The following is a 22,091-nucleotide window of genomic DNA, read 5'->3' on the forward strand; positions in this document are numbered from 1 at the left end:
CCAGTGAAAGGTTTTCCACTCCTTTCAGTAGCTAAAATTCACTGTCTTCTCTTTTCAGCAGCAGCATCTTTAGTTTTTGCTGCCCTTCACCTTTGGGTACTGGAGGATGCCAGTAGGCACATGATGGCTCTGCCACCCAGTTGGCTTTACCCAGTTACATCTGAGTAACAGGCAGATCTTTGCGCACACAGGGCACCTGGGTGAGACCTTTCAGCTATGGTGTGAAGGCCAAGCAAAACCATGACAGTCTTGACAAGGCATGGGATCAGTTCCCCAGACTTATATCAGAAAAACCTCCCACATGCCCATGAGGGGCTTGCGTTGGTAGGAGCAGGGCCCTGGTTTTATGCATCATCAGAAGGTGTAGTGAGGGGAGCTGCAGAAAAGCCAAACGCAATGCAGACTTAGCTAGCCAGAGCAGGCACTTCAGCTGGAGACCTTCCTTGCAGCCATCAGACACGCCACCCGCATCAGGTACATTTCCATAGCTTTTAATGTAGCTTAACAATTGCGTTGGAGACAAAGGAGAAGGCACAGTGTACAGGAAAAAAAAAATTATCCCGAAATGATACCCTTTTATTTGTAAAGCTCTGATGAAACAACTTTCCAAATGACATCCCTTGTAAAAACCAATGGAAACCAACCTAACTATGCGTCAGTCACACTATACAGATTGCATCCTACATTTTCAAGATGCCTAAATATCTTATGGAGTATTTACATATGTATCAGTTAGGTAGTAAAGTTTCATTGCGATTTGTTTCTTTCCAGCACATACTTATTCAATGGCAAAAAAAACCTGGGGATGCATTTGCATTTTTGTACAATACTTCCGAGCAAACAGCTAGGGCAATTTTCCTGAGAGAAGGCTTGTTCTTTGAAACTCTTGCTTTAACAACTGGAAATACAGAAAGTGGATGGGGTTTTGTTGCGCTAAAAAGCCTAAGGATGCCTAGTTAAGTTTTTCTTTTAAATTATTTACGTACCATTAAGTTAAAATGTTTACATTCATTCATTCGTATAAAAACCGTTGTTAAATCTTATGCAAATGATTTAACACTGATTGCTGCAACGCAAATTGCACTTCTTTAAAAAAATTATTGTATATATGGAAGAAAAATATCTGATTGCTACCCTGTTTACAAATTTCGACTGACTCTATACAGTTCAGCCAGAAAATACGAACTTTCATAAACCTCAGTCACAGTGTACTTTAAAAGTTATATCGCAGTCTTGCAAAGTGAGTAAATATTTTAAACCAAAAAAATAAAACCAACCCCAAAATCTCCTTAACAAGCTGGACCTTGTGAGACTTGTACCAAACGTTGTCATTTCTTCCAGGGGCATAGCTGGGCTCTGAAGAGCAGAGCAAGGCACGCTGGAGACGGAGGGTGCAGGAGGAGAAAACCGACGGGGCGAAGACATCAAAAGTTCGGTGCGAGATGTCTGCGCCGTCTCAAGCAGTATGCACTTCTGACGCTTGTTAAAAAGTATCTCGCTATCTCTAGTAATTAAAGCCTTTGGTACGCCCTCCCCGACACCGACGACTTCCACCAAATTCTCGGGGGAGAAGGTGATCAGAGACTGAAAACAACTATACAATCAGAAAGGCAGCGCTGCTGGGTAAGTCGAGGACATATTTCTGGAATCTATCAATAGGTCTAGGTTTATCTCTTCTTTTTTTTTCCTTTTCCTCTTTCTTTTTCTTTTTTCTTTTTTTCTTTTTTTTTCTTTTTTCTTTTTTTTTTTTTTTTTTTTGAGAGTGTAAGGCTGCATTAGTTATCCCCAGTGGGCATTTGCTTTCTTGCATAGACGAGGAACTGGATGCTTTGGCAGAGCCTCTTTCGGAGGCTGAAAAACACCTCTGCCGCCAAGGCACAGAAACAATTTCAGAGGAATGGTCTTTGCCAGCACTCTCGCTGCCGCCGTGACCGCTCCGCAGAAGAAACCGTGCGCAGACATCTGGGGGCTGCTGCGCAGCGCCGGGATCCAGCTTCCCTCGTGCCGGGTCACGCCAGAGCCAGGGCACACCAGGGATCCTGTCTCACAGATGCCGTCACTTCAGCCGTGGAGGTCAGGCTGACTCCTGTGTACAGCCCATCTTGACCTGAATACTTAAGGTTGCTGCTTTCGGGACTGGTGCTCTCTCCTGGGCCAGACATCACCGACGAGCTCGCCTGGAGGTAGGGGAAGAGCAAAGAGAGGTTTCACTGAGCGGGTGAGCTTTGCACGCACCGGGGTGCGGGTCAGAGCACAGCGGGCTCAGGGTTTGCCCTCTGCTCACCCCTGTGCCTCAACATCCTGAAACTGAAAAAAAATCTCTTGGGTCATCCTGCTCATTCTTCTCTTTGTGAACCAGTGACTTTAATATGCTGGCAAGGTCTGACAGGGGTGATAGCCACGTTAGGAGAACAGCACATGGTTTTCTTCCCAGCAAAGTGGGAAAGAAAGCGTGGGACACGCAGAAAAATCTGGAAATCAAACCACAATGAAGAAGGTACAGTGCATGTGTCCCACTGCCCCCTGCTGAAGGGACACCCATGCCAACATCAAAAATGTGACCTGGGAGTGGCGGCACCTATAGTTTTGCTTCTGCAGTAGGAGAAGCCCAGTACATTCTAATTCTCCAGCAGTGGGTGCAGAGCACCTCCTGGAAATCAGCCTTCTTTGGCTCCCTCAGACCTTGAAATGCCTAACGTCATTCCTCACCCTTCATCCCCATAAGACTAGCCACTAAAGGGGATGCTCCTTTCATCTCAAGTGGAGAAACACTACGCCTTTGAACCAGGAGCCTTTGTGCTCTGCCACCTACACGCACAAGACAACGCGCAGGGGAGCAGGGGAGCCCTGGTAGGCACGAAGATGAGTGTCTGAACTGCACTGGAACCAGTCCATTTATTTTAACAGAGAAATAGAGAGTTACAAAGACAAAGAAAGGATCATTTTTTCCATGAGGCTGAGCAGATCTGCTAAAGAGGAAAAATTTGCAGTGCCAGACAGAGAAGGGGCAATGTTTTCACCTGATAAAGGAAATGTTTGAGAGCTGACTTCATACAAAATTAACTCTTGGATATGTCAACTTTAAAACCTTAATTTACTTGTTAATGGATAGTCTTCAGATGAGATTCCTTAACAAAAAAAAAAAAACAACCAAAACTATCCTAAACTGTGACTGCAGAAGCTTCCTGCCTGCTGTTTAAGTGAAAAGTATACATATTTAATCATTTTACAAGAGTAGAGCTCTTGGCTCTCCTGGAGCCGTGCCAAGCTAGCAGTCCTGACATCTGAAAAGCAAAGCTTCATTTATTCAAAGGTAATTTCCAAACGGTGCTGTGCAGGCTTCTTGTTGCCATGCGTAACCCAGGGAAAACCTCACCTTCTGAAAGAGATACTCATTGCCAGTGATCACTTCTGTCTGAAATAACCTCGACTCCAATATTTTCTTTAGCTTTTGTTACAATGGTTGATCGCCACTATTCTTCCACCCAGTCATCAACCAGGATCCCGCTCCATCAGTTGCTACCCAGAAATGCAGAGATGGAAGAAAAAACTGCTTGCCCCCCAAAACAGCCAAAATAGTTCTAACCCTAAGAAATATGTTTTATCCCTCTATCGAATACACAGTTGCCATTCAGTGACGATGAATCTCTGTATCCTCTTTCCCTGTGACTACGTGTGGAGAATTCAATGAGGCAAGTTTCACGATAACTTTTGTGTCTGGTTTTGGTCTTGCATCAGCCTCCTTTTTCTAAAAAGGATTTTTTTTTTTTCTAATAAGGATTTTTTTTTGCTTCTAATACATCAAATAGACACCTGTTAGCACAAAAGACATCCTTTTTAACAGCTTGAGTGTCCCCACAGTGGAAGAAGGGTTTAAATTAGAGTTGAGCAGTGTTTGCTCAACCTGAGCTAAAAATACTAGGAGCTGCTTTGAAAGGTTCCCGTTTGCCCATATTTGCCGCTGTTGTTCCGGTAGGCAAATATCTTATCACTACTTGTTTTTTCCGGGCTTGGAAAGTGTAATTCACCCTTTTCCTGATTCAGCCCTACAAAGGTGGGGTGCAGGGACCTGCAGTTTCCATTTGGGGTTATCAGCCACCCCTCCCTCGGGCACCCCAGAAGGGAGGACGTGAAGGCACGTCCTGTTTGAAGACTGCCCATCCCTGCCCGACCAAGGCCGGATCCTGACTCCATTGAGCTGGGACGGGCAGGACCTGGGCAGGAACGCCGGGCCTGGAAACCCCACCCCGGTAATGTCATGACAAATCCAGGCAGCTCGGGCAGCTCCCAAAGTGAGACATGGAAAACAAACTTTAGCTTATGAAAAGGACACGGCTGAATCACAGCTCTGCTCCTGAGTCTGCCTGCCCCCACTGCTAACTTCTCCAGCTTTAAGGGATGAAAGATGACAGAAGCTACAGTTAGTTATTAGAGGACATTTGTCAGCTGGAATAAATAAGCTGAACAATGCTGCTGAAGTCAACCAGCCCTTCTAATTCACAACAGCTGGCTCTATCAATAAAAAGGTAATGGATTTATTTTTATTGCTGAAATCTGATAATAGGATAGATAATCAACTGAAGGTCAGCTTCCTGACGAAAAAAATGAATGAAGCCCCTTGGGAAAAGCTTGCCCCCCAAACAAACAGAGGAAGGTTGTGTTTGTATCTGCAAAGGCTCTTCTTTTTACCCAAACCAGCCGGAGCTGGTCACGGGGCAGCCCCCAGGCAGGTTGTCTGGATCGGAGATGGCCCTTCTGTAGAGGACCTGCCCACTACGCTCACAGGGAGATCTCAGCCAGAGCCACAGAGGGACTTAGACACCTACATAGTACCCAAACCTGCCATCAGCACCCTGGAGCCAAATTCACCCCCACTAAAGCTGGCCCAGATCAAAACCAGACTGCTCATCCTGTGCTGGCCAGCACCGGCATCTCTGGCTGAAGGACTCTTGCTTTCTTCCACCCACTCCTTCCTGTGCTGTTTGCCCACCATGGAGAGCGGGGAGAAAGGAGGGACACCCACACAACTCCCCCCCGCCTCCGACCTCCCCCCATGCCTCCGCAGCCAAGAGGCAAAGCTCTGGGCAAGGAGTTGTGCTAACAGCTGGGGGGATGGCGAGCAGCCTTGATCTAGACCTTTGCTCTATCTGATAGACCTTTGCTCCAACTACTTCACAGGTTTAAAATGCTTCATGAATCTTGGACATTACTGTAGGTCTGTAATAAGCTGAGTCTCAGCCGACACTTGCTTCCTCTTCGGTTAGCATAGTTTAGTTTTGCTACACTTAAATGATAACCGTAGTCAGCTGAAACACACTTGCAAAAACTCCTTTCACATGTAATGTGCTGTGGCAAATTGCAGTGGAGTCCTTATTTTTCCAGCCTCAGCCTCCCTGCAATAACTGCCATCCCCACCAAAAGCACGTTCTCCCAGTACTGTAGCTCCCTGGTTTCTGAAGAGCAAGTCTCGGCACTGCAAAACCACAGCTTTTTTTTCTGATTTAGCGACCCTCTTGCTATGCAAAGTTGTCATTTTTTGCTAGTCCAATTGATCCTTTTGTTTATATTGCAGATGTGCAAGTTTACATATCTTCTAATCTCTCCTTTGTATTATAACAACGTAAATCTGTGGTTAATACCTCATTAATTTCCTAAGGTAGGCAACTTCCAGCGTGACTTGGGAAAGCCAGTGACCCCCCTGCTGTCAAGGGCTGTATGAGTAATTGGCTTTATTACTTTGGCAATAAAACAAAACCAAGAAAAATGTGTCTATATGCATATAGATGTTTTGGGTAGGACCAAAAATATACTTTTCCTTGGTTTTCCCTGCTGAAACAAAAAAGCTGGATTGCCTTGTTCTGTTTGATAAAAAAATGAAATGCTTTCTTTTGGATACGTGTACATGGAGCAAAGAAAATGAATGATTGATTTTATGAAACTGAATGGGAAGAAGAAAGCAGCATCCTGTTTCGTCCAGGAGTGAGGACTAACACAGAAGAGGTAGGAGACCAAGAGAAGATTTAAACTGGAGTACCAGATCTCCCAGCATAATGCCCTGACTACCAGACTATTTGGTATTTTAGGTTGCCATGTTCCTCATGCCTCCTGTTGATCTTATTCCACCTGGTTTAGATAAATATTTACTCATACCAGGACTGAGGCACCGTGTTCCCATTTTTCAGGTGAAAGTCCTAACAACCATTCTGGTGAGTATTTCTCATGGAAACTCTGTCCTGACGGCTGTGAAATTATTCTATACCAACTGAAATCTTATAATCGGATAGTCTGAAGGACCCTTGGCCATTCAACTTTCCAATATCCAGGTGGTTAGGAGATTTTTTCAAAGAGGTTGAGTATCTGGGTTCATCCAGACTCTGGGAGATACTGTACGGAGGCTGATTCCCTGTTGCCTGCATGAACATCCTACCAATCTGCTGCGTAAAAGGGAGCGAAGAATACCACCTCTAACCATCTCAGGAATCCTCTTCTGAAAACCAAAGAAAGCAAATCCAGCAGAAGCTATTCAGTGAATTCAGCCCAGGTTGTCGGGCATTTTGGGGACAGTTAAAACTGCATTTTCCCACTAGCTCACCGCCTGCCAAGGCCATTTCAGCCAGCTCTCCCACTTTCCAGCCTGCAACACTGAAGAGCCAGTCCTGAATCACTTATCAAGATACGCCTGCAAGGCAAGTAAACGCCAGTTTTACCTGCAAGACAACTGTCCGAAATTATGCTATGGTGTGGGATTATGGTCCTTCTAAGAAAGCTCCAAAGTGGAGTCAAAGGGCACAGTACCGTCTTCTGAAAGAAGAGCTCCTCGGGTGCTGCTGAGCCTTTACTGACTTCAGCCCTGGCTCATGGAGCCTCCATGTCCTGCCATAAAAAGCAAATTTTATAGCAGTTTTCATACTGCCTTTTATCCTAATAAGGGAATAAAGCCCTTCTGGTAATCACACCAGTGGAGCCCCTGCATGGAAATGGATGGGTGTGCGCTACAGACCGTGCCCTTCGTTTTAGCAAATTATTCTGCATAGCTTTTCTCTGCACAGTTTCAGCAGCATCAAAGGGAGAGCAGGTATAGATGCAGATGCAGGCTGTCTGAAACCTTCAAATCTTCTTTTTATGGGGATGTAAGGCAACTTCATATATCATGCAGCTGGACCTTTTCCATATTAGTAACACAGGACACCCAGTACTTATACTGCTTAGGAAAACAGAAATAGGCCTAAATCCTAGATCCAGATGTGAATTTGGCAAATAGCCCCTTTACAATGAGACAACGAAATATCTCCGATCCAAACACTTCTACATTTTGGGATGTTTGAAATCAACTTTGCACCCACAGCAATTCATTAATCATATCTTTTAAATGTTTAAACTTCAGCTAGAACATAAAATCAACATTTAAGGTTCTTGCTAATTTGTCTCAAAATTGGCATCATGTAAGATTCCCTTCATGAAACAGAGAGTCTCAAAGACATTGCCAAGAGTAATTACTGCCCTTCTCTTTTTCTGCCCTCCCTTTTTATTTTACTTTAAAAGAGATAAAGAAAGGTAGGGCAAAAAGTGAATATTACTGACACAAATGAATTCTGCTGAATTTCATTTCCATCAGATTTCTACATAGCTGGGAACTCTTTTGGCAGCCTCCCATAAAAGGCATAATAAATTGCTTTTGTACCAGTAGAGGAATTCATTTTCTCTGTTCCATCTAGCAACAACATTGCTGTGAATTTCAGACAACAGTTTCTAAAACGTCATCAGATTTCTCTGCCTAATGTCAATTTGGCATTTTTCCCCTCTTCACAGAATAAGGGCTGGAGAAGTAAAAACAGAGCAAAACAAAAACAAGTTGCCGTGCTGGTTGTGTAACGCGCGGGGAATGAGCCAGGTTCGCTCTTCCAGCAGGTGCCCGTGTTTCGGCAACGTCACCAGCGCCGCTGGCAGGAATCGAGGCCGCTCTTGTTAAAGAGACCAAAGATTACAGAGCCCGTATTCGTCCATCTGAGGGCTTTCTCTCTCCTGACACGGCCTGGAGAAGTTTATTCTCCTTGTGCAAAGCCATTGCCTGTTCTAAGAATAAATACAAACCTTCAGGCTATCGATTGGTCAACTCAAGTGAAAAAATGAAAATCAAGGAAAATAGAAGTCTAGTAGAGTATCTTTGCTTTGGCGTGTGATCAGATTACAGGCTGCCTTGCTCTGAAACGCTGACATCCCTTCACTCCTGACAACTTCAATGGCCCTTATGAGCGCTCAGCCCCTCCCACGGGATTTAGGCCCATAAGCAATGATTTCACTTCTTTGTAAGCTGGCGATCCTGTTCCCAAATGATGTCTGGGGCAACAGGAGCAAATCCTAACAGCCACCACTTTCTAGTTTCAGCTTCCAGTCTCCCCGGTCCTCATCCCATTAAATTGCTGATGCTTGGGCAAAAACAGGAGCCCAAGGGAAGGATGTGGCCATACCCACCACATGCCCTGTCAACAACTCCCCTACAAATCCCACCCTCATTTACGTACATTTGGGGCTGGGGTGCAGGAATGGGAGAACACTAGCCCTTCATGTAGGGGGGGAAAAGGGAGGATGCCCATATGTCTGGTCGCTGCTGCAGCCACCCCACTTTAGCAAGTTTCACAGCCTCTCTCCGTCGCTTTTTTTCACTGAAATTTTTCATGACAGGTAATTTGCAAGTGCTTTGCATATGCAGGGTACATCTGGTCGAATCACGGTGCGGAAAAGGCTGTGCAGATGTTACCACGCTGCCTGCTGGATGGATACACGGGGACAGATTTCCGCAGCCCTCGTGCAGGAGCCCTCTCCCAGCATGATCTACTACGGCCAAATGAGGGAGAACCAAAGTCCTGGCACTGGAGGATGCCGTTGTGTAATTAAGAGCAGCCTCAGGGTCCCTGGGAGTCGCTCTTAGTTGCTAACAGCTCTCAACTAGCCTTTTGGCTCCTGAACCGTGCCCCCACCCCGCTCTCCTCTGGTACCCGCACAGCTCCACCTGGCCAATTTATACTACAAATGGTACTATTACAATTATAACATAAAGATTATTAATAACGCTCTCCTATGGAGAAGGGCTACAGAAAGGAAGGCAGGCTTTATGCAGCCAAGGAGGCAACAGCATATGGGAAAGGGGATCTCGTCTATACGGCCGCTCCTTGCCCGAGCAGCACACGGCTGCGCTGCCTACAGCCTACACCGCTGCCTCAGCCTCTACCTGTGATTGTGCTGCTAATTCTGTCCGTTACATAAATCCCACGACATTCCTCAGATCGGGAGTCCTGCTTAAGGCAATGTAAGGAAAATTTAAGGAAAATTTCGCTGCATTTTTTCGTTTGCAAATGTTAGGGGAGAGCCTGAACCAGTGCATAGTAGTTCACTGGGGGGAGCCTGAAACACTTTTTGGTTAGTGTTTCTCTTTTTTTGATGTGATCTGTTTATTTTATTGGACTGACAGGGTTTTCTCGTGTCAAATACAAGCCCTTTTAGTAATATCCTTGTCTGGCAGCATCCGAACCCAAAACCCAGTGCCTCTGAAACTGGGTGGCCCTGTCAATCCACGAACAATCGTATTTGCTAAAAAAGTTTTTTTTCCTCCCCTTGTACAATGAAACTTTGTACGTCAGGAATTAAACCATTGAAAGGAATTTGAATGTGGGAATGCCGAGACATATTGAAAAATAGTTATTATAAACAATGTCTTCTTTTTATTAATAAAGGAATAGAGAAAGCCACATTAGGAAAGCTTTTCAAAGAAATGATGTGGCAGATTAAAGGATACAGAAGGCCCGCGGAGTGAGTGTGGATACGGATATGTGTAGCCAAGGGGTTAGAAATTAATCTACATTAAGCTTCACAACTTTAGCAGTAGTATTTGTTATCACACACGCTAACTGAGCGAAGAAAGGAAGTTTGAGATGGTTTGAGTACATGATGTACAATAAGGATCAAAACTAAAACGGGATGATCAGCACTCCTCTGGTGCTCCTCTGGAGCTCGGTGCTGCCAGATGCTGAGCATCTGGCCCCTGCAGAGCCCTCTGCAAGGAGAGGGCTGATCCCCTACGCACTGCAAGCTGCGGGGCAGCCCGGCCTGGTTTCAGCTGGGTCTGGATTGGGGTTTAAATGCACATCTTAGTTTAAAACAAACGCTTTTATGTTTCCCTTCATACAGCAGGATAACGTTTTGCTGGGGTGTACCAGTCATTTGGGATAATGCGTAAAAATGCATATATATATATATATATACACACACACACACACACACACACATATATATAAAAAACAGCTTTTGGAAAATGTGAAAGCAGCAGTGTCTTGAATTATAAATTCATATCAGATCATTTCAGAAAAAAAGTGGTACATGCACAATTGTTTCTTGGAAGGATCAATTGGGCATGATCTGTGGTTTGTGCTCCAAAAGAAAACCTTTGAAATGGAAGAACCTGAACGTTTCAAAACAAAATGTCTGGGGTTAAGCTGTGGTTAACTTAATCATAAAAATTATATAGATCTTAATTAAGAGGTTTGTAAAGTACTTCAGCTTGTCGTTCTGTTTACAGCTATATGTAATATCCTCCGAAAATCTTGTTCCAGTATCAGCTAACAAAACTGGAAAGTTTGTTTAGATTATTGTTCTGCTAGATAAGATAAAAGCTGTGATAACACTGCAGAGTGAGCAGCCTGCTTACAGATACGGACACGGGCTTATGGCTTACCCCAGAGGCTGCAGTCTGTGTGCTGGGAGAAGCGGTTTTGCTACAGTCGTCTGAGTTAGTAGAAGACGTCGATGTTGGAGTCATAGGAACCGCAGTAGTACTGTTACCTGAAAAATTGGGAACTGGTATTAAAAACAAATATTCTCCAGCCAGCGGAAAAAAACTCTTGCAGCTCAACTGTCTTATCTTTTTGTATTTACCAGAGCATGCCTTTGACTTATTTATGTTCTTAGGTTTTCGCTTCCTGGTCTGAATTCCTTCTTTTTTCATAGCAAGAGGTCGGGGAACCTGAAAAAATTAAATTTCCACACCGATCACAGAGTTATATATGCACTCTAATACCAAAAAACAAAATACACTACAAGATCACATGGTGATGCTGAAAATGCCAGTACAGCACGTCAATTTTTCCTGTGTCACAATATCGGTTCCAAAAAAACTTTGCATTTTATTTGGGCAAAGCGATGGGTGTTTCAAGGGGAGTTTTAGCTGGAGAAAGAAAGCAGGGAAACTTTTTTCTTGATGTAAACTAAACAGTTTTCCCAACACATCAGTCAGTCCACAGATAAACAGCACACTTTTAGGGAAAAACAGTGTCATTTGGCCATAGGTCATATGAAATTAAATTGGATGGGGCATATCTGATCCCTGATTCCTTATTCCAGTCAGTTAGGAATTATCTCCAGTGGCTGATTCTGGAAAGTAAGAATGCAAATGAGGGGAAAAAATACTCCTCTTCCTGTGGACCAGCTACACAAACCAGATCATCACCGTTAAGTGTCTTAGGACAGAAGCTTTAGGGCATGATCAACTTAGTATTTGTTCTTATAAGCAGTTCTGCCCGTGATACAGTTTTATAGTATCCAAATTTATATTTATAGGAAAAATACACTCAAAAATCAGTTTTGTGTTCTGTGTCATCACAACAATAATCATTATACAGAAAACATCGGCTTACAATATATTTTAACTTAATGGTAACACAAGTTTGGTGAAAGACAATTCAGGCATATGCTTACTATCATTATAATGTTTAAACATGTGATACAATTTACTTTTTTCTTGAGGACTAGACCAAGTCCCAATCACTCCTAATGCCCTCACTCTTCAAACACTTGTGCTTGACTGTAACTTAATCTACAGGGGCATAACAAGCTCCAAGTCTCACGCAGAACATACTCAATCACATTCAGGACTGAGCTATTTTCTTCCTCTATTATTGCCTAGCGAAGGCTGAAACGACATTTAAAGTTTCGCTGGCATAGCTATGTCTGTCCATGAAAAACTGTCTTATTAAAGGTCTAGGGGATTTTTTTCCCACTGAAGAGCTCGTTTAAATCCCAGTGGCAAAAAAAAACCTCTGCCACTCATCCAGAGGTGGTTTATTTGTACAAACCAGTCAGGAGAGCTACAACGGCAAACACATAACTTGTCAAAAGCATAACTTGCTAAAACAGTATAACTATTTTCTAATGCTGGGCATTTTTTGGTCATTTTATCCATTTTGTACGCATTCTTTTCTATCTCCACGTTCCAAGACCATCACCATCAACAGAAACATTGCCCCAACTTGAGGAAGCCCAACACCACCCCCCGAAGCCGCCGGGTGCCCACCAGCGGGACGACCCGCCCTTTCCCAAAGGAGCATCAGAGCCGGCGGGCAATCTCCCTCGGCGAAGCGGCCGCTTACCCCGTGGAGCTTCATGTAGAGGCCACAGGCGTTGCAGACGGGCTCGCCCTCCGCATTCCTGCGCCACAGGGTGGTGGTCGTGGTGTGGCAGTTGGCACAGGACAAGCCCAGCCGCCGGGACGAGGGCTAGAAGCAAGCGTAGGCAAACACAGGCATAAACAGGCAGGCGGGAGCAAATGATTTATGCCTTTATGGTTTATAAAAAGTACTTTAACACGCAGCGGGGATGGTAGGAGGGTTTTTTATAGCATTTATCAGTGACGTCTCAGAATTAAAACAAGATTATCTTCATTTCAAAGACTGGAAAGCTGACATGAAGAGGTACTGCGAGACTGCAACTCTGGGCAGTTGCAGCAGAGGCAAAATTCACATTTTGGGAGTTGCTGACCTGGGGACCTCTGTTCAGACCACCAGGCACAGGCTCTTCTTCCAGCAGGACAACTAGGAAACATCTCCACTACAGCTCCATCCAGCTGAGGAGAAGACACGTCACTCCTGTGCCGTCTCTCCAGCTGGTGGGCGAACAGGCAGCTCTGAACCTGCCACCGGTACTCCCAACTCATCGGAAAAACCAGCCACTTTAATCACCTGCCCTCGGTAGCACCACGGCTGGGGAAAACTTTCCTGGGCATCCCAGGAGTAACACATACAACAGCGGCATCTTTGCAAAAAGATCTTTTTATCATCGCCCATTTTATCCTCACACGAAAAACAACGTGCCCTGGGAGCATGTTTTACAGAACAGAGCTTCCCCTCAGCCAGCAGAAAAGCTGGTGGGTGACAACAAGGTCCCCACTGCAAACAAGCCATTTATGACACTCTTCCGTGGAGTTTGGAGCCAAGATGAAGCAACCTTGTATCAGAAATAACCGTATAACCCAGAGCTTTATGGCTGCAGGCTGTATATCATAAGTGAAGGCAGTCCTCATAAACATGTGAAATGAAGGTGAATGGGTTATAAAAGTCCCTGTAACAAGTGATCTCTTTTACGTTCATCACAAGCAAAGAATTCCAGCTACATCATAAATCTAGTCTTTTTCAAAGTATCGCATTGTCAAAAAAAATATAAAAAAATCTGTGCCTAGCTGTGTGTCTGGCAGCTGAACAAGTTTACACGGAGAAGTCAGTTTCAGAGGATTGCATTAACCTTATTCTGACTATAAAGCGCCAATAACCGAAATTACTAACTTAAGGGTACAATGCCCTTCCTTTTGAATCATTTACTGCTGGGTTGTTAGACGTAACTCGGTCACCTTTGATACCGCAGAGTTGCCTGCCACTTGGGAAACCGATAAAAATGTTTTGAGAATGAAGAATATTCCAGAGTAATAACCGAGTTTCTTGAATTTTATCAGTCTGAGTTTCTTTAGCAGTTAGCTGTTGTCTTACACCGCAGCTCAGAGAGAATTCCAGATTAAATATGAATTTTGTAACTTTGAATCAGTAATCCATTATTAATTGCACAGCAAAAAAAAAAAAACCCCAAAAAATCCAGCCAAGTGTAATACAGGCTGAAGTACACACATATACTTTTTAATCTTAAAAATACAGGTCTCATGAAAACAGAATTTTTTACCTTGTTATTAAATACATATGTACACAGTGCCCAAATTGCACTCCTCAATTCAACACGAGTTTTACATGGATCAGTTAAAAGAAAGCTAGTCTTAACACATATGCTTCATTTTCTTTCTTTGCAAGTGAAATGCTGTGAGATGTTTCACTCTGTTAAATCTTTCTTTCTTTCGTATGCATTCTGGTATAAATCTTCATATATTTTATTTCAATAGCTTTTGCTCATTCCCATATCTAAACAAATGGGGGGGTTTGGCATGTTTTGAAGCTAAAATGACTTTTCTGCCGCAGGAATTTTATCAGAAACTTCGGGGCAATCTAAACATGTTTAGCATTTTCAAAACATTTTCCCTTCTCACCTACATATTTCCAACTGTATGAACACACAGTCAGGGTTGATTTATAGTTATGGCCAGGGTACTCGGTAGGGATTGTTACGCAGAGCTGTTTCAGAGTTATTTTGCCGAGGTGTCAGGCTGAAATCGGGCTGCAGTTTGACTCTGATTTAGTTTCCTTGCCCCCACCCCTCCTTCAAAAAAAAAAAAAAAAAGGAAAGAAAAGAAAAGAAACACAGAAATGCCAGAGCCGGGTATCAGCTACTTGAAGTCTGCATCGGGCCAGCGTGCCATGGCCAGTCAAGCTCTGACACTTCAGACAAGCAGCAGATCTAGCCCGTCTGCTGCGTTTGTCCCTGGTAATGAGATAACACCTCATGTCATGAAATTTAGTGGATGGCCAGCTAGAAAAAAGGGGCACCTAGTAGTAATTAACCTCTGGCGTAAAGTTAAATTAACTCTCTGGCTTAAAGAAAGGTCTTTAAGCAGAGGTGGGGTTGGTTCGTGAGCGCTTACTGACTGCTCTGATCATTGCGTGTTGGGTTTTTGTTTTCCCCCTCCAGTAAAGGCATTAAATTCAAACGGTTGTGAAATGAAGAGCGGGATGTGTTTTAACACCAGGAAAACAGGCATGGAGCGAAGCAGCTGGCGTGATTGAAAGGGGCTTGAAAGGCTGATGGGTTTGATACACTGTCTCCATACACAAGGGTCCAAACATCAGCTTGGATTATACCGGCATGATTTATTGTGGCTTGCTCAGTAACAGCCATTACTGAAGACCGTATTCTTTCTCTCTGCTGACCTCCACCCAGATTTGCTAAACATAATGTGCAGTTCCCACTTGTTAAATTTTCTCCTTGCCTATTCAGTGCCAGCCTGAGTTATAAACAGGGGTTCTGGTTTGTACTATTTATTTCCCCCCCTAGTTTTAGGAGTATATTTTTAGAAAAATTGCCGCTCATTTCTTAGGAGTAAAACAAAACAAAGGCTATTATCATTGTTTAAACAATTGGTTTTCTTTGAATTATATACAAAACTTGCTTACATTCCCAAGGATCGAGCTCTCAGCAAACAAAGCAGGTCTGGAGAAATTCCTAGCCCGCTGAACAAACACTTTCCAACCTTGATTTTTTTTTTTTCTGTTGGAAACATCCAACATCAGCAGTACAAATTTCTCCCAAGCCACCAATGTCCCCTCACCAACGGGGTCCATCAACTCAAAACTCCAGGCCGGCCCATGCCTGGCGTGCTGCTCACTGGGGGCAGAGGGTGATTTCGTCAGCACAGGGCCTGAAGCGGCACGAAGGGCTGCCAGCCCTGTTGCCCTTCATCGTGATGGCTTTGGCCTGCAAACCTGGTTAGGAGCCCCACTTTGGTTTTGCAGCCGAGGGGGATCACCGGGCTAACACGGTCTGATTGTGCTCCCCCATCCTTGCCCCCGCTTACCCCCTGGCTAGCGCTGACTGGGGGGCCCTCGGGGCGCAGCTCCTCTCGCCCCCCTCCTCCCCTCCATCCGCAACTCACCACTCTCTTCTGGGGCTTGATAAGGGGCCGGCTGAGGCCGTTCATTTTGGTGTAGAGCCCGCAGGCGTTGCACAGGTAGTTGCCGGTGCCGTCCCTCCTCCACAGCGGGGTCTGGATGGAGCCGCAGTTGACGCACTCCCGGCTCTCGGACAGGTCCTCCAGCAGCTCTGGGGGGGCAGGAGCAGAGGGGAGAGGCGGTGGGGCACGGTCGCCGGCGGGCGAGTAGCTCCGCCGAGCCCTGCGGAGTGCTGCCCCGGCCCCGCCGCGCCGGGAGACGGGCCCCGGGTGAGCACGGAACCGGCGCTGTTCAGCCCTCGGAAAAGCAATTCCCCGGCAGTGATCGCGGCCATGCGGTGATTTTTTTTAAAGAATTAATCCTTTTTTAATTATTATTTCTTTAAATGTACCAGACTCGCTGCCGGCCCCAGCGCAACCTTTGCTTTACAAACCGGGAGCGCAGCCGGCGCTCCCCGGGACGGGCTGGGGGGCACCGGCCAGACGGAGAGCGGCGATCCCCGGCAGCCCCGCGCTCACGTCGGGATTTGGCCCTTCGGAAATGTGGCTGGGGCGGCGCGGGGTCCGCTCGAGGAGTGAGCCCCGTCGTGGTGCCCAGCGGGCGGAGAGGGGGGTGCATTTGGCTCTTTAGGGGGGCAGGGGGAGTTAGGTGCCTGCCAGAATAGCCCGCTTCCAAAGCCCACCCTGGGTACAAGGAGCGTTGGTTTCCCCAAATATTCCCTCGGGTCGAGGCTGGTTAAGGAATTTTTACCCCTCGCAACCGGTAAAACTTCAAATTTAGAGGCAGCGTTTGTTTGGAGCTCCGGTGTGTCAAGTGAGCAACGGGGAGCGACCACTTCGCCTCGGCTACTTGGTCAAATTCGAGCTGGTTGGTAGGAAACGGAGGAAATGGAAAAATATGCGGTATTCTACCTCCTGCTCCCATAGCTACCGAACACTGGGGAAATAAAAGGGTCTAAATGCACGGCAAAAAATAAAGAGAACCCACCTATAAAAGCAAACACGTTCACCCCTGCGAATCATTATATCCTTGTTCTGACTCACCTCTCCATATTTCGGGGGGAAAAAAACCTAAATACGGATTTTACATATACCGTGCCACGTTGTGCAGAAATAATAGAAGGACGTGTTTGGATTTCTGCAGCAGCTTTCGAGTTGAGCCTGGGAAAGTCTGTTTCAGACTCATAGCTTCGTCATTGATTTTTTTTGCTCCCTCCATCCCCTCCGCTACCTGCCTTAATTCATCACTGAGTTATTCTTTTACGTTTCGCTTAGCAGCTTTGCGCTATAAAGCGAAAGAGAGCTTGTAAACGTCAGGCAGCTTTGGAGACAGGGCTGCGATGACACGGCGGGCATTGAGCTGAGAAAGAAACGGCCTTTTGGCCCGCACCCACCGAAATATATTTCTCTCCTCCCTTCGTTTGCAAATTATTAGGAGCTAAACAGGAACGGGCACACGGCAGAGTCCAGGGAGCACAGTTCAACTTACGTTGTCAGCTTGTAGCTCTTAGCACATCGCTAAGATTTATTAATCTTTGCACTAAAAGCGCCATTGAAGACTGTAATCAGGAAAATGCTTAGGGCTTCAAGGACGCTGGAAGTTAAACAGTTATTTGTCTCAGCTATTTACTTTATAACATTACCTTCGTGCAAGCAGAAAGAAATTCGGCCGTGACAATATTTCTCGGGTATTTTAAAATATTTTTTCCCCTTAGTGCGTGAGAAATATTTATCTCCAAGGAAAGCAAAATAAAGTTTTAATTTTAGATATTGTTTTAGTAACTCTACGAGTAACGTTAAGAAAGCTGTGTAAAACTGTCTAATATTAACTCGTAAATATAGTTTACGGCTGTAGTTTTCCTGACCGCTGACGCGATTATTTGAGACGGGAGTACGCGTGGCTTCGGCTTCGCTGCCGCATTTTGTCTTGCGGGAGCTGAAAACTCGCGTGGCCCAGGAGCTCCGGGCTGCTTCGCCCCACGTTACAACGCGATGCGGCTCCCCCGGCACCCGTCCTTCCCCTCACCGACAGACTAACCCCTGTCCCTCCGGTTCCCAGCACTGGGGCCGGAGGCACCGTCCAGGGAAACGCGAGGAAGGTACCCCAGCGCCGCAGCTGCCCCCGGCCCGCGCTGCCCCCGCTGCCTGCGCTGCCCCCGCTGCCTGCGCCGGGCCTGCGCCGGGCCGGGGCTCAGCGGCCCCGCGGGAAGCGAGTGGGGCTCCAGAGACCCAAGGGCGGGCGGGACCCCCAGGAGAAGGGGAAGCTGCCGTGCCCCTCCTCGGCCGGCTCGGCGCTCCTGCCCCAGCCTCCTCCAGCGCCCCGCTCCTTCCCTCCTCTGCCCCTTCTCCCCCACACCTCTCCTCTCCCTTCCGTGAGAATCTCCAACTCTCTCTGGGGAAAAAAAAAAAAAACTAAAAAAAGGAATTTTTTTCCTCCATCACTTAGTTTTACACTGTATCTTTTGGAAATTTAGTTTAAAAACTCAACCGTCGTGTTGCCCTGAGACGCAGCTTCTTGGCTTTGCCCTTCTACCACCACTACAACTGAGTCTTCTTCCCTCTGTCATGTTAGTAAATACCAACTGGGAGGCATAAAATCCCTAAATCTACCGGGTAGCATCGAGAAACAGAAGGAGCACTGCGTACACCGCCATAGCAACATGAAAAGCCATCGAGTAATTTTCTGCACACTGCACTGAAAGAGAAAATCACAGTGTATATAAAATATATCTACCTGGTGGGTAGTTTATGATTAAAGCAAATGCTGCTCAAATGTGTGTGTGCGCGTGTGTATACATAACATATACACATAAATATATATAAATATCCATAAATATGTAAAATTATACATATATATACACACATACCCACACACCTCTCTATACATGTGTATTTATATATACATGCATATATTCTAAACCTGAAGAGCCTGCAATAATCGTTAATCTTTCTACATCTAACTAAATCATCGCAGCTCAGCCTCCATTTCTACGATTGATTTAACGACACCGAGAATTTCCTAAGCTAAACTAAACTAAAACAAACAAAACAAAACAAAACAAAAAAGGACGGGACACCTCGGAAGCGAAAGTAAAATCCCATCAGGAGGTGCCATATTTTAACACAGGTTTATAAACGGGGTTTCTCGTTTATATCAGAGGTTTTGCTCTGCTGCTTTTCTCTTTTAACGAAGCAGCGAAGTAGTTTGTAGGTGAAATAATCCAAAATGGGTTAAGCGACCCCCTGTAATTTTCCTCTACGCTACAAGAAAGGTTAATTCGCAGTGAATTTGTCACTATTTCGTGGCCAGATTATCGCATTTAGGGACAGCAGAAATGGACGGAAACATAAAAGCAGGTTTATACCGAAACGTGTTGTGAACGGCGGGTTTGCAACCCCGACTGCCATAGGGTTTTTTTGGTGTGCCCCCCCAATCCAACGCAAACGACGAGAGCCACCTCCACTCCAGAAAAGCCACGGTCCCGGGACCGCCGTCCTGCCACCGCATCAGCGCCGCACCACGCCGCACCGCAGCCCCGGGGGCCTCGCAGCCCCGGCATGTGGCGGCCGCTCTCCCTGCCCTGCCCGCCCTGCCCTGCCCTGCCTGCCCCCCACCTCCGCGCCCCCGGCGGCGGGTCTTACCTGCGCTGGGTGCCCGGACGGGGATGGGGGCGGCCCGGCCCTGGAGGCAGTGCAGCATGGAGTTCTCGAAGGGCGCCGTGGGCCAAGCGGGGGTGAGCTGCGGCCCCACGTAGGACGTGTAGGGCCCCGGGTAGGAGCCGTTGAGCGGCCGGGCCAGGGGGCTGTACTGGTCCCTGGCGCCCAGGCTGTTGCTGTAGGCGCCGGGCTCCCGGGAGGCCCCGTTGGCCACCGGCGGGCTGGGGGAGTAGGGGAAGCGGCCCGAAGGGTGGGAGCCGCCGGCGGTGCTGTACGAGGGGCTCTCCGCGGCCGGCTGGGACCAGACGGCGTGGCCGCCGCCCGGGTGGCTGGGCTGGGCTGCCCCGCTGCCCTGCAGGTACGGCAGCGTGGGCAGCATGGAGCCCACGCGGGTCGTGGGCACGTAGACGGGCGAGCTAGGCGTGGAGTGCATGAAGCCGCCCGGAGATCCGTCGTAAGGCGTGGGGCCCTGGGCGGCCGAGATGGCCAGGGTCTGGTACATCTCCTCGGGCTGCTCGGCGCCGAGGGCGCTCAGCTTGGAGCCGCGGCTGGACCAGATCAGCTTGTTGGTTTGGTCTAAATCCGCGAAGAGCAGGATGTCCTCCCAGCTGGGCCGGCCGGAGGGGTGGGGGGCCCCGAAGTGCACGTAGGGGGCGAGCAGCGACCTGCCCTCGGCCGCGGGAGGCGGCGGTGGGACCGGCCGGTGGCTGCCGTCGGGCTCCGGCAGAGGAGTCTTGGAGGAGCCGCGCTCGCCCTGGGAGCCGCCGGAGGAGGAGGATGACGAAGGAGGAGACGGGCCCGGCTCCCTGGTCGCGAAGGGGCAGGAGGAACCGCCGGCGTCCGCAGCGCACCGCTTCACCGCGCACCAGCCGCCTTCAGCCACGGCCATCCAGGTCCCCTTCTAGCCGCTGGGTGTGGATGGGGAAGGGGGAGGAGGGGAGGAGGAGGAGTGGACGGGGGGTCCGCAGGGCAGGGCGGGGAAGGAGGACACAAAAGAGCGGGGGGGGGGGGGGGGGGGGGGGCGATAAATAATAATAACAAAGTTAGCAAACAGGACAGCCCGTCTCCCTCCCTTAATGAGATTCATCAGGGCTTATCTGGACCCTGTGAGCGCTTAATCAGTCATGTCGCCTCAGCGCTGTTGTCCCTCGCCCCGGCGGAATGGGATCAGGCAGCCCAGGTCAACACAGGCCGGGAGCCGCCGGCCGCGCAGCTCCCCGCGGAGCGCGGTCCCCGGGGTGGGGGTAGGGCGGCGGGGTCCGGCCCCCTTCCCTCCGGGCCGCTAACTTCTCCCTCCGCATCTTGGGCTGCGGATTTGAACATGAAGCACGCCGGAGGGAAGGTGGGCGGGAGGGCGTGGGGAGAGAGGGGGGAAGAGGGGTATTTTTCCTGGTCTGTGCCAAAGCCCCTTCCTTTGCTGCTGCTGCTGTTGTTATTATGATTCTTTGAATGAATGAGTCATTTGACTCAGTTCCACGGAGAAAACAATTAGTAAGGCGATCCCTTTAAGGTTACTTCTCCGGAGACCGATGTTAGCTTTTCCGCGCATCGCCTCGCTTGTTTGCTTGTTTCTAGCCCAAGGTCACGGAAAGGAGGAGGAGGAGGAGGGAAAGGCAACCGGGAGCCGTGAGATGCGCAAGGGTCGGGCCTCGACGTGTGCGTGGCGGCGCCGGGACCGGGACGAGCGAGCTGTGCCTGCCGCAGGGGCCGGTGCCAGCCGGCAGCCCTGGCTGGGGGCCTGCCCCGAGCCCGAGCACACCTTTGGGGAATGGCACCCATCCCGCAACCACCCGCGGCTCCGGGGCGCCCGCCGAGACCGGTCGCATCCCGGAGCCGCCAGCATGACAGAGCCCGGACAGACCGACTCAGAGCTCCCGATGCCCAGCCTCTGGGAGAAGGAGCAGAAAGAGAAAGGGGACGCAGAGAAGTGACAGCAAAAGAAGCGGGCGGCGAGGCTCTCCTCTCTCAGCCCACCTCGGGGCTCTCCAGATAACCATAGGCACATGACTACAGGACACACACACACAGCCCCCTCGCAGATAGGCACCAAATACGTCTCTCCCTCCTGCGAGATAACTGGGAGATAAGGCTACGGCAGATAAGGGCTCCAGGCACCGGCATCGGATGTTTGCCCACAAAGTCTCCCTCGGGCTCCCCCAGCCAGGCGCAGCCGCCGCCGCGCCGCTTGCCTCCCGGAGCGGCCGCGGGCAGAGAGACAGGAGCAGAACAGCGGGGAAGAAAAAGGGAAATCGCGGGAGGGGGGAGTGGGGTGGGGTATGGAAACGAGTAGCGAGGGGCCAAACCTGCTGCCGGTGCCCCGCATGGGGCCGGGGCGCGGGGCCGCGGCGGGCGGTAAATCCAGTGCGGCAGGGGCGAGCGGCGGCGGCGAGTCCGGCGGCTGCTGCCGGCGGCTCATGTATAAAAAGGAGAGAGGAGGCGCCTCTCGCAGCCCTGCCGGAAAACTGCAGGCAGACGTCCCTGATTGGGCTCGGCGAGCCCTAAACAAACACGGAGCTCCGCAGGGGTGCCAGTCCCGGCGGCCAGCCGGTCCGCAGCGCGGCCGCGC

General features: G+C 48.4%; 1 protein-coding gene across 2 annotated transcripts; it reads right to left on the minus strand.

Moving 5' to 3' along the window:
* Window positions 1–1,666: 1,666 nt before the first annotated feature.
* GATA6 (GATA binding protein 6) lies at window positions 1,667–21,957 on the minus strand. 2 transcript variants are annotated; one of them, XM_054815998.1, is made up of 7 exons: window positions 21,829–21,957; window positions 19,511–20,433; window positions 15,854–16,020; window positions 12,420–12,545; window positions 10,930–11,017; window positions 10,730–10,836; window positions 1,667–2,177 (listed from the first exon to the last, which is right to left on the minus strand). In XM_054815998.1, the coding sequence occupies exons 2-7, from the start codon at window positions 20,412–20,414 to the stop codon at window positions 2,010–2,012; spliced, it is 1,560 nt and encodes a 519-aa protein (XP_054671973.1). In that variant the 5' UTR covers window positions 20,415–20,433; window positions 21,829–21,957; the 3' UTR covers window positions 1,667–2,009. The 2 variants fall into 2 exon arrangements, with proteins under 2 accessions (XP_054671973.1, XP_054671972.1); XM_054815997.1 differs by having other exon boundaries at window positions 10,730–10,851.
* Between the last annotated feature and the right edge of the window lie 134 nt (window positions 21,958–22,091).

Source organism: Grus americana, chromosome 2, assembly GCF_028858705.1.
Source record: "Grus americana isolate bGruAme1 chromosome 2, bGruAme1.mat, whole genome shotgun sequence".
NCBI lineage: Eukaryota > Metazoa > Chordata > Aves > Gruiformes > Gruidae > Grus > Grus americana.